The sequence below is a fragment of the Paroedura picta genome, chromosome 4, assembly GCF_049243985.1.
Source record: "Paroedura picta isolate Pp20150507F chromosome 4, Ppicta_v3.0, whole genome shotgun sequence".
Taxonomy (NCBI): Eukaryota; Metazoa; Chordata; class Lepidosauria; order Squamata; family Gekkonidae; genus Paroedura; species Paroedura picta.
Window position 1 is genome coordinate 74,515,490 of NC_135372.1, and position 13,204 is coordinate 74,528,693.

At 39.1% G+C, this 13,204-nt stretch overlaps 1 protein-coding gene across 4 annotated transcripts in view; it reads right to left on the reverse strand.

Annotated features, from left to right (window-relative positions):
• CACHD1 (cache domain containing 1) overlaps positions 1-13,204 on the reverse strand; it is a 168,099-nt gene that overhangs the window by 10,901 nt on the left and 143,994 nt on the right. For all 4 annotated transcript variants that reach the window (XM_077333463.1, XM_077333464.1, XM_077333466.1 and 1 more), the window contains 9 exons: positions 9,428-9,550; positions 8,217-8,316; positions 8,017-8,133; positions 5,410-5,570; positions 4,150-4,236; positions 3,860-3,976; positions 2,391-2,542; positions 1,436-1,597; positions 199-276 (listed from right to left, as the gene is read on the reverse strand). In XM_077333463.1, coding sequence (XP_077189578.1) covers positions 199-276; positions 1,436-1,597; positions 2,391-2,542; positions 3,860-3,976; positions 4,150-4,236; positions 5,410-5,570; positions 8,017-8,133; positions 8,217-8,316; positions 9,428-9,550 — 1,097 coding nt within the window. The remainder of the gene's footprint in view (positions 1-198; positions 277-1,435; positions 1,598-2,390; positions 2,543-3,859; positions 3,977-4,149; positions 4,237-5,409; positions 5,571-8,016; positions 8,134-8,216; positions 8,317-9,427; positions 9,551-13,204) is intronic.

Sequence of the window (13,204 nt, forward strand, 5' to 3'; positions counted from 1 at the left end):
TCAGGCTGTCATAATTCAAGATTGACTTACAGGGGCAGAGTAGGGACATATGGGAGAGGCAGCACTGTGCCCTCTGGAAAATGCTATAGAGATGATGAATGCTATGGAGTCCTGCCAGTGTGGCTGTAGGGAAGGCAAGGAAAAAGAGCATCTAGCCCTCCCCCATTTCCAATTACAACTTGGCTGCTAAATACATACTGATTCCTCTGTCTTCATGGCTGTCATCGTCCCTCTCGTCTCTATCATTCTCCAGGTTAGACATGCGGACTGACATTTCTATATACAAACGCAGCAGGTAGAAAAAACAAAACACACACAATGGTTAAAGAGGAAAAGATTTTAAAAGTACAATACTTATTAATGCCTATGGGATACTCTTCTTTGAGGAATAATCTGCAAGAAGCTCAGAAACCTGATGCTGAGCAATTTAATGTTTTGACTGAAGTTATGGATATGTAATAAAAATACTAAGAGGAGTACAAACTTACTAGTCTCTCTTGTCCCTTCTTGAGCTAGCAGTATGACTCTGTCATTCCAACAACAGTTAATCACAAGACAAAATGAGTCATTTATGTTTTAATACCTGGTAATTCCTGCTAACTTTCACACTGCACCTGCTTGCCTTTTAAAGTTCCTATCAAACTAGAACTTATGATGCTCCAGTGTTTCAGCTTACTTGGAAAACAGCAGCCTTTAAAAACACACTGCTTATTGATTCCACAGAATCCAGTATTGTTCTGACAAACTGTTTGTCTTTATAAGTTAGCAAACTTTGGATAAACTTTGGAGGATTCAGACCATGATTTTTTAAAGTTTTCCTAGATATTATATTATAACTATTTCATACAGTCTGTATGTGTGCATCTCACAGCAGTTCTCTGCATTCACGCTACATTGACCCGTCTTAAAAACAGTATAATAAAGCCAGCAATGACACACTGTCCCTTCTGCCATACTGCAAAGAGAACAGAAATTTCATAAAATGGTGAACAGCAAACAGAAGCATGTATCAGAAACAAAACCTCAGAAGCAGGTGTTGAAAAAGACCCACAGTATTATAAAGCAATACATGTGCATCTTGAAAAGCAATCGCCTATTTAGAAAAGCCACAGAGGAAAACTACGTTTGCAGAATCCTAGAAGGAAATACACTGTAGGTTATGGTCTACTAAGAACAGTACAAGCTTAAATTCTGAATCCAGCAGAGGGCAGTGGTGTACATTCTATATGACACTACTGCAAAATGTAGGATCAGTAAAGATATGCTGAAAACCAGAAAGGGGGGAGGGAACAAAATAAACAAAGAAACAAAAAACACCCAAGAAAATTATTTTAGCTATTAGAGCCACAACACTCTTGGAGAAGATTTGCTTCCTTCTTAATGATTCTGTCTGCTCTCCTCCACCCACACGCAGGCATTTTTTCCCTAGGCTCACCTTGAGCAGCAAGTGGGGACATGTGTTGGTGACTTCGGCGGTGGATCTGGTGACGGTAGGCATAGACTGCCAGGACAAGCACCATTATACATCCCATAATACCTCCTGCAACAGGACCCACTGGAGCACTTTTTATCATATTCAAAGCTATCACCTCATCTCCTTAATATCAGAGGGGGGGGGGAAATGTTCACGTAAATACTTTGAAAGAACTTCTAGTAAAGACATCTTGAACATAAAATAAGCACTTTAAAAGGGCATCACAATACATGAGTTGACTCCCATTATGGTTGACTCCCACTATGCGGATGAAAACGGCAACATTGGGCTACCCACAGAGAAGGCAGGACTGAGGGTTCCCCATGTGCATTGATTTTTAAAACCTCCCCGGTGCAAAGACACAGACTTATAAAGACTAAGTATGCTTCAGTATGCATAGGAAGTTGAGAGAAGTTGAAAACCAGTTCAATTCTGACAGGGGGGAGGAGGGATAAAAATCAGCCTGTTCAAACCCTTGACGGCTAACAGAACCCTGGAGAGCAGATTTGGGGAGATTCATGAGGAATTGCTCCCTCCCCCATCCTTATGAATCTCCAGATGGACACCACTATACAGCTAACCATGCAGAAATACTGTTGCCAATGGAAAATGAGAATGAATCAATTAAAAAAAAGGCACATATCTGTCCAGTTCACTTCTCCATGAAAGGCATGCACACATTATGTACTAAAAAACTGTTTTTTTGTTGCAAGGCCAGCTGAGAGACTGAAGAGGTATATTCTACAATTTTCTTGCAACAGATGAAGGTACATTAATGCTGCAAATTTATCACGGATCTTAATTGCAAGCTGCTTTGTTTTTATTTATAAAAAGCTGCTAAAACTCCTGCCCCATCAAATGACTGCATGGGTTGTACAGCCAGGACAGTTGATTTTATTCCCAACAACAGACTTACCAATTGCTCCCATATCATCCACGTAAGGACTTTTGGCACCCACAATACCACCAAAGCATTCTTTTTGTGGGGCACAGTAGGATTTATCCAGCTGAGTCTTTCCATCACTGTCCACCATGCACCACTCACAGTCTAAAACACCAAAACAATCACTGCAAAATAAGGAGATTATGTCGATGAAAAAATGATCAAGAATCTTGTCTCAAGTCCCACTAGTGAAAGCAATCTTACATTTTACGCTGTGCTTCTTCTACTTAAACATGACATTAGGGATGGGAACAAACTGGGAAAATTTGGTTCATGTTGGGTTGTGGTTCAGAGCTGAAGCAGGATGTTTGTTTGCAAACTGAACCCTTGAAAGAGACCACAGTACCTTTCAACTAGATTTGCAGAAAGCCACTCAGCTGTTTCAGACTGACTTGTTCAAGTCCCTTTGAACTTTGAAGGGACAGAAGACAGCCCCAAAATACCTGTGTGCTGTTTAGGGCCAGCTTGTGCAGTTCCTTTAAACTTAAAGTGAATGCAGAAGGCAAACTGAAAAACAGTTTAAAGAGATTGCACAAGACAGCTTGAAACAGCTGAACAGCAGGTATCATGTCCCTGCTGTTCATATGTTTTTGTGCCTTTTGCAGGGAACGGAAAGCAGGGGTTTTCTGCTCCATCCACAAACTTCTGTGGAAGACCTGTCACAAATTTCTATTTCTGAGCCACGAATGGTTCAATTCATGCCCATTCCTACATGGCACTGTAACTAACATTATTTGTTGCATTCTGAGCACTACCTTGGCACTGACTGCCAGGCATTTCATGGTGTTCCTGTTTATCCCCCAGGATGATGCACAGAACATTGTGAAGTTTCCCTAACCTGATCCAGTAAATTTAACCTTGTGAAACCTGAAGAGCTGCCATCTAACTTTAGTAAACTTAATTTATACGAGAAAGTCTCTCATCTCATTCCTATATTACACGCTTTTCAAAAACAGTGACTGTTTTATCTGCCAAAACCCATTACAGAATTTATGCAAGACCTATTATTTCCAACCTACAAATAGCATACTAGATCAATGCTCTCAATGGATAATAGTTTTATTAAGACTCCCCAAACAAATTACTTTTGCTTTGGTGAAAAACATGAGCCTGAAAACCTTGGGCTCTTGAGCTCATTCCCCTGTTCTCCCCCCTTGTGTGGCACATCAAGGCTGAAGATGCTCTTTTTAGGCAAGGTGTCATAATTTCTAAAATGGGCACTTGAATGAAAATGTACATTTTCTAAGCCTAATTCTGGTTGATTGAAACTTTGTAAAATTAGGGAACTTCTTAATCACAGAACTAGGCATGGGATGAAGGAAGGAATGTCTGACTGTAAGGACTTGAAGCCTGTTCCTGTCACCAACTGCAGTTTGTTTTCAAAATCTGAATGCAGTCTTTGGTTGCTGAAATATTTTTAAATGATGAATGACAGAATTTACCCGCTTTCCATTCTCTGATTACACCGAGTATTGATGCACTGAGGAAGAGCATCTTGAAGACTGAGGTCAACTGCCGCAAATGTCATCGGTTCCTGATGGACTTCACAACTAGGATTCCTACGTTTTGGACAAGAACAGAAGTAAGCAAGTAAGTGCTTTTAAAAAACTGACTTTATTATATTCAAACACAATGTATCCTGCAAATATAATAACATGGGAGGAAATAATCCATGTACAAATGTTGACAGTTTCAAAGAAAAATCATTCTTATTGTGCACATTCCAATTTACCTGCTTTCTGCATTGGTCAGATTGCCAGTGCATTCATTGACCTCCAGGGGGCACTCACAAGGACACTCACATTCATTCTGCTCCATTCTGCAGGAGGGAAAGGGGGAAAAAGTGGTACTCCGAAGTAGAAATCCCAGAATTTCTCAAATCACCCCATTACACAGTAATACTCGCATATCTTATGCTAGGCCATGAAGCAATTTTAGAGGTAGCTATGAGACATTTATCCCACTTTTAACCACCCTAAATTCTTCTGGCTCATTGCTGTTAACGTTGAGTTTATTGCCAATGATATTCACCTCTGGTTTCAAGTATGCCTGGAGCAAGAACTGCTTAGCAAAGAAATAAAGTAGTTCACACAAGATGACAGACTTAAAATGGAAAGCCTAACTCCACCAAAACTAAGGGATAAGAGATAATTGATCATTCTGAAGACATCATTCCTGATCTAAATTGAACTGAATTCGCCAACTAGATTGTTTCACACAAACAGTATGTATTCTGAAGAATACTCCTGAAAATGGGTGAACACTCAGAGCTTCAGGGCTAGGGAAGAACTTCCGGCAACAAAAGCTGTTTGCTGATATAGCAACCAAAGGGCCAATCTCTGGGCCCTTTTTTGCCAGTGAAGCACAGCTCTGCTGCTGGCTGAGAGATGGATCTCCAATTCCTGTGGCATTTTGGTGAACACTATAATAAGGGGGTTTCTTGCTCCCACAGCTGAGTTAATCCAGAATGAAGCAGCACTTAGACATGCGGACTCAGTGACTATTTGCAGGACAGGATTGTCTAACTGGAGATCTTCTCCTCAGGAGTATAGCTCCTTAATCAACATGACTACAGTACAGCTCCTCTGTGCTCAGACAGCTTCAGCAGTTATAGAGTCATATCATGCACTGAGAGAATAACAAATCGTAGGGGATCTCACTGGAATCTTAATGAACACAGAGCCTGAGGGAAATGCTGCTGTTCTGGACAATATGCCAGGAGCTAGTGGTCAACTTTTTAGAAGCTACCATACCCAAGCAGCTGGGAATTTTTTCACTTATGTTTTGACACATCTCAAAAAATAGAGTAGACCTTTGGGAAAACAGTACAAGGCACCTAATACGCCTGCAAGTTTTATATAAACAGGAGCTAAAATATGCACATGTCAGCTTCTGTAGAAAGAATGAATATTATCGAATGCCAAGGCAGCACTGAGCCTCTGTTCTACATAAGAACAATCCTCCCATCACACTGCACTTCAATGACTCTTACCGATGACAGTTCAGACAGAGACGATCTACCATACTGCAGGCGCAGAAAGCAAGTGAGTCACAGGTTTCATTTACTATTCCAACAAAGGCATTGGTTCCAGGTATTCTTGTCAGCTTGTATTTAGAACAGTGGCTGCCATGCACAAGATTTGTCAGATCACCCTAGGGGAAAGCAAGACACGTCAGACATGTGGCAGGGAACATGCTTCCTGGTGAGCTGATATCCTCCACTGCTAAACCATAATTTGAAATAAAATTTGCCAATGCAAAATGAGCCATACGGCTATGATGGGTTATGTATACCCTGCAGTGCTCAATTCTAGGGCTATGATTAATCTGATCTAGACTAATCTGGTAGAGAAGCAAAGAAATATATGGACATTCCTAAAATTTGGGGGCCATAGGGAAAGGAAATTGCTGAAAGATACCTTGAAAGATGTAAACTGGATACATTATTCAAATACATTGAAAAATATTTAATCACACAGCCGATTTTCATTTCTTGCTTGCCTCATAAGATTTCAATAAAACACATTACTTAAATACAATAACTATATTTTGTAAGTGGAGAAAGTACACAAAGGGAGACCCAAGGGGAGACAAACTAGGTGCTGTCCTGATGGCCTGTGATTCTAGAAGCTGCCTGAATCAGCACTACCAAGATTAGTTTCTGCTCTGAGTTTTCTCATGGCTCTGAGGCAGCCAGGGCTGGGCCCACAGAACCCCCTCCCTGTAGTGGGGGAAATCACGGCAGAATATGGAATACACTATTAGGCTGATGTTGCTCTCATAAGGGCGTGCGTGGAGACAATCCCCACACTAATAAGTCTAAGCAGCTAGCAAAAGGCTCGGGCAGCCACCATTCTAACATGGATATCTGGGCCAAGATGCAACCACTCCATTTCACCCTATGGGTGCTCTGTCATGAGTGCTATGTTACTACATATGAACTGAATTGCTCTGAGTAAAATCTGTAAAGCAAGTGGATGTAAGATATTCTACTATATGGAGACATAGGCATAAAGACGGATATCACTTGGCCTGAGAGCCAGCTTGGTGTCGTGGCTAAGAGCAGCGGCCTCTAATCTGGAGAACAAGGTTTGATCCCCCATTCCTCCATATGCAGCCAGCTGGGTGACCTTGGGCAATTGGTCTCAATTTTTGTTGTGAGGAGAGGAAGAGTAGGCAATTGAAAGCCACTCTGAGACTCCTTTGGGTAGAAAAAAGCAGGTACCAAAAACAGTTGCTCTTCTTCTGTTAGTACTTTTGCTAGCAATATTTTTGTGAATAGTGAAACAAAAACTCTAGGGTATCATATCACCTACTGGCTGGATAAGAAACCTGTGATATAATAATGCCACATTCATAATATGCTTGTTGTGCAGTTCTTCCTCAAAAACTGGAAAAGAAAAACAACAAGCGAGCAGAAATATAATTTATTTGAAGTGTTAGCACAACTTACTTCACTTTTGGTTGTTAGGAAGCTGAAGTGACTTGAAATTACAGGGGGAAGCTCTCAGATAATGAAAGTGTCTGACTTTCTAATCCTCTGTTTCAGTTAAACGTATATTCAATGGCACCAAGTCACAAAGTCAGAATACACCTCTTATGAAGATGCTACCAGAATGTCATCTCTGCAGCTTGTTGTCCACTTCTCATCAGTCATGTTTGGAATGCCTTACTACATAGACAGACATCATCTAGCACAGAGTCTCTATGGCTGCTCAATGCAGAACAGAGGCCATAAAAATTCACAGCAATATGGGCAGTGGGATGTCATCATGGGAATTCTATTTTTTTACCATCCCTATGGTGACAACAATAGGTGCTCTGGTTCAAAATCTCAGGAATGCAGAGAGTATGGAGATGCAAATTCACTGCAAGTACACCATGAAATGCATTGGAAATCGAGGTTATTTATGTTTCAAATGCAAGATTAGGAATCTAGGATTAGGGTTAGCTATGGTTAATGCTGATGTACATTAAGGCTGGGAAGTAGGCACAATTCATGTATCATTTTATTTCCTTAGAATATTCTATGCCAACTCCTTAGAGTCTTGCTTGAGACATCTTACCATAAAAAACACCACAGTGACAGATCTGCTGTATTCTGGCTATTCCCAATCATTCAATCCTAGTAAAAAGGCAGCTAATCACGGTGTGTGTGTATTCATTACAAAAAGTTTTATCCCAAATAATTGTAAAATATAAATAAAATACTAAAGTAATCTATTTATTTTTCCAGTTTACATCTTGTGTAGTATTTAAAACTCTTCTTCCCTGTTCTCTTTCATTTTCTGGTTTCTTTTCCTTAATATTAAACTCAGAGCCTCCAATGTACATAATGCTTCAGCTTTATTTATCATCTGCATAACAGCTATGCAAATAAATCACTATAATCCCATTTTACAGATAGTGAACTGTGACTGAAATGTAACAGCTTCCCTTAGATTACCTTGGGCAGAAAAACATTTCATTCAGTCTAGTGGATGGTCATTTAGTAGTGAACTGTCTTGTACTACATGCAAAACACCAAACAATCAGTTCATGCTGTTTTCCCATATTTATGCACCCAACTATAAGAAGATATATTATTAAAAAAACATACCATGAGGCTGGTATTAAACTTATAAAACCTTTGGACTGTTCTGTCACTGAAACTGTTACAAAGGTTTTTCTTCACAAAGTTTGGGTGGTTCAAAATATCATTTGCTACCAAGGGTTCCTGCAAATAAAAGGTAAGAATTTTAAGTTTTCTCAGGTTGTCACAAAGCAATAGCACCAAGTTAGATCATGACTCAAACCTACCTTATGTGTAATATGCTGTTGTTCCACTGGAGCATGGCCTTTCGGATCAATAAGTGTTGGGTGTGCCACAAGGTAACCTCTGTCCTCCATAATGAAGCACCTGCAAAGAGCATAGTACCAGGGATGGTATTTGTATTTGTATAATTAAGGCTGTGCACTAAGTGCCAAATTCAGTATCTGGCAGATCTCAAGAAAGTTTCTAGGTCTGCATGGCTGAACATGAAAGCCTAAGCGTGTACAATGATTATTTAGTATTGTCTGGCAAAGTTCAAAGCTGCACTCTGTTAGAACAGCATACTGGAATGAATACCTTGGGCCAATATTTTATACCCCACCTTTCTCCCCAATGAGAACCCAAAGCAGCTAACTTTGTCCTCTTCTCCGTCATTTTAGCCTCACAGCAACTTTTGTGAAGTAGGTTAGGCTGGGAATATGTGACTGGCCCAAGTTCACCCAGCAAGCATCCAAAGCAGAGTAGGGATTTGAACTTAGGTTTTGCAGATTCTAGTCCAATATTCTAACAATTACACCAGGCTATAGCTTTTCTGTGGGAATTAGGATGACATGGCAGAACTAGTTTCAAGTGTGTGATTCTTACGGCTGATTTTGGAATTCATTATCCACTAGTTAAACATAAACTGGCCACAGAGCAAAATATGTGCATGAACAGGACATAAGATGCCAGAGTCTCTCTCACTCTACTGCTAACATCACTGTTCCCTTCAGGTTTGTAGAAATGTAGATTAACTGTGATTCCAAATCCTTAACCAAAAAAGTACTGCATGAATATCCACATAATTCAGTGTTTCCCCGAGTCATATGTTCCAGTATTCAAGCTGTGATTTTTTTTAATTTAAAAAAAATTTCTTGCAATGTCGGCATGGTTTTCAAACTCTGTGTTCCTACCCACCAACTCTTTATTGCATTTTATACAATGCAATTGTATAAATTCTGTTGCCACAAAAACTTCCACTGCACCGTATCTTCCTGCTACTATATACTCATACTCATATACTGTTCTTCTGTAGTATGAAAGTCAATTTTCACAAATACACTGTTTTGCTTTTGGTTTCCAGTTCCCCAACAGAATTTACAAGGAAAATTAATTTAAATTGCAATTCAATTAATTCATTTTCAAAAAAGAGCCTTAAATAACTGAATTCTTAAATAGAACATCAAAGAAAAAACACATTCCATACCCAAAAGCTTACCTTAGTTTATTGCCTCCATCCTGGTTACAAACTGGTAACAAGTCCATTAGTACCTTATAGAAATATCTCAGAGTAAAATCAATGCCCATCACAGCAACAGAATGGCCTGAAGACATTTGTAAACTACAGGAATAAAAAACAAATAGATTATGAAGGACTTGAGACCAAGAAAATATCACAAACCATTCATATTTCCTAGTGTTCAGAGAAGGATCATGTGCAATGGCAGACCACACATTTAGACTTGGTAAGTAACCATCCTTTTCCCTTGAGTTCATCAATAATAACCAATTAACAGACTCTCTCCAGTAGCAACTGCTTGGGTATTTTCCCATCTCAGCTGAATTCCCATCACAGAGGCTAAAAATGTCAACTGGCAAGAAACAATTAGAATTAATGTAAAACCAACTAATTCAAGTAACTCAATGGAGAACTGGTAGCTTTAGCTGCTAAATTTCTTTCATTTGACCATTATCACTGTATGCAATGCTAAAGAGATTCCATTAGTAAAATAAACAATTGTGTCAGGGTGGAGGAGCACTTCATGTGTTAAATGGATGTGAGATAAAGGGGAGTGCTTTTATTTTTGCTCATTTAGTTTCAATTACCTAAGGAAGTTATCACCAAAGATGGAAAAGGACTTAAAAAAAAACAATTGAACCAGGACCTGAACTAAACACTATCCCAGCTTTTGAGGCACCATTCCTAAATGTCAATTTCACCTGTAACAGAATGCTAAAAAAGTGCAGGTAGTAGATATTGAGATAACCAAGGTAGGGGTATGTGGAATGTTGCCATTCCAATAGATGCCTAATTATCTCTATGGCTAGTCTAGTCTTGACCTGGTCTTAAATGAAATCGCCATCTGTCTATGCAACTGTACATTTAGGAACTTGATCAACAGAAATCTAACTACAAAACCCAACTACATCAAGATGCATATAATGGTAGAATTGGCCAAGAAATGGAAAACGCAAGAACTACCTACGATAGAAGACTGGTTGAATAAATTAGCTGACTTTGCCAAGATGGCTAAACTGACACTGATACTCAGCGGAAGAACAGAAGAGGTCTTTCAAGAACAATGGGGCCCTTATCTGAATTATTTAAGAAAATAATTTAAAAGGGGATTGAAACGGGGAATTAAGTGTATCAAATGAAGATTTCTTCTGTATTAATAATGTAGATTACTTGTATCATCTTTAATCTTGGAAAATAAAATAAAAATCTTGCTAAAAAAAAAGATGCATATAATGGGACTTCCCATACTATTTGAGTTGAAAAACCATTTTCATGAGTATGTCCCAAAATATCTGTTGCTGCTAGGCAGGAGGTTAGGAAACAGAGACTAGAGAAGCTAACTTAAGGGAACCCTCACATGACAGCAGGCTGTGCCAAAGTGCCTTAACGTTTGCATGCATTTAAGTCATCAAATCCAGGAAGGGCAAGGCTATAACTTTCAAAATTGGTTCTGCAATTTGTCTTGCATTCCTTAGCAATTAAATTTTGAAAAGCTTGTGCTTTTTCCTCTGGAGGTCCCTTCTGAGTGTTTTACACTCTTTGCACAGAATTCAGTCAATCTTCAATTGCTCATAAATTTGTTCTTCGTTAGTCTGAAAAAAAGACTCTCCATTAAGATACAGCCAGAATCATTTTGTGGAAGTAAGAAGGGCACATGGCAGCTAATCATCATTTTAAAAAGCAGGGCTTCATTAAAATATAGCAATACCAGTTCAGCTTTCAAGCCCTCTTTCCAGCTGTAAACAAACCAAACAAATCCCTTGCTCATGAGACCCTGCAGGTCCCCTGAAGCACCATGCCAGTTACAGAAATGTTTCTGCCTTCTGTGGGTAGATATTGTTGAAAGGATCAGATTCCTTTCAGCTTCTGGGGAACTGTGTGGCCTTCAGACCTTTTGCTTATTAAAATTCTTCACAGCTTTTCACTTATCCTCCCATCATGAGAAAGGGAATATGAATTCCCTGTAAAGATGCTAAATTTCCAAGATGCTGAAAGGTCATTTCTCCCTATTGTATGTTTTCTTCTAATTTCTATTCCAAAGCACAGTTTTCTAAAATCAGTGTGGGCACAGCATATGCCACTACCTAAGACAGGAAAACATGGTTTTAATCCTGAAATCAGTTTACATTCAAGCATTCCAGTTTAACTTGTTGGCAGATAAATTATTTTTTTTGAAAGGCTTATCTTTTCTCATGTAATAAAAAGTCTTATATAGTGAAGATAAGAAAAAGGAGAATAAATGTTGGGATGCAACAGACATCGCACATTTTACTTTTTGTTAAACAATACTACACATCAACCTTTTTTGCAGCACAATAAAGCATTTGGATTTCATTACAGCAGGCTACTATATATCTGAAATAACACCATGAAAAAATATATATATATATATATATATATATATATATATTTGACTTTCCTCTCCTATTTTAGAAGTATAGCATGCAAAGTCTCTGGGGACTATAGATTAATCTAAAAGCATCTTAAGTGAGGAAAAGAATTGCTATCAGCAGTCAGTTTCATCTCACTTGATCTATATTCACTGCATTATTTACTATGCTGTGATAGCCACCTATATGAGATCAATTGGTAGAGGGCGCTCCCAATTCCAGATCAGGAAACTATTTTTCTTTGATTTACCTCTGGTTGTCTGACAAGAAAAGTTCTGCCTGGGCTGCTGACCATCACAAGTTTGGCAGAATCCAGCATTTTCACAGGAGGAATGCATATTAAAGACTAGAAACTAAGAACTGATAAACAAACAGGGAAAACATTGTGCAGAACGCTCCTGATTAATTCAGTATGCCTTTTCACTCACATTTCATATTGTCAGTGTTCCTGCGCATACTGTCATTCTCCTAAACTAACATGTCTGTTATTCTCTATTCACAAATCTCTTTTTTAATTCCAGCACGGAGAATTAAAAAAAAAATCTAGAACTATCATCATCATCATCATCATCAATAATCTATAAACAAAGTTAAATAAAATACTTTGGTCAACAAGCCTTTTGCTATGGTAATTTAAAATAAGACAGAAACAGGCCTTTACGGATATTTGGCATGTGTTAAAAAAACTTTAAAGGATGCACAAGTTGTTAAGAGCTGCAGTGAATAAACGATAACATCTTGCCCATATGTGGAGGTCTGCCGATACCCCTGTTTTGCTCTACAGCTCAAGACTACATATTGTTGCCTTAGCAACTGACACATCAAAGCCCTGCAAAACAGTCTCTGAGAGCCTATGTTGGCATATTTTTACAACAGAGTTGGCCGAGGAAAAAACATTCATTTCTTCAGTTATCTACTACCAGTTTTCTACCTGATCCCTTTTGCCCACCAATATTTATATTGAGAGAGATTAATGAAGAATTCTCCCCAAATGTCTGTTGTTGTTCATAAGAAGTGACATCTGGCAAAGTCTTCTGAAGACTGTAACTCTCATTAAGAAGGACCACTGTTGCAGGGTTCTCATTTCATGTGGTTAGGAAGCCACCCTACAGCAGTACATCTGCAATTGCATGTGTTGGGCAGACCATTTTGGAGATTAATGCCAGTGTCACACCTTCTTGAGGGTCTATGCCAGGCGTAGTCAAACTGCGGCCCTCCAGATGTCCATGGACTACAATTCCCAGGAGCCCCTGCCAGCGAATGCTGGCAGGGGCTCCTGGGAATTGTAGTCCATGGACATCTGGAGGGCCGCAGTTTGACTACCCCTGGTCTATGCTAAAGACCTGGTAAGGGGCCTACATGATTC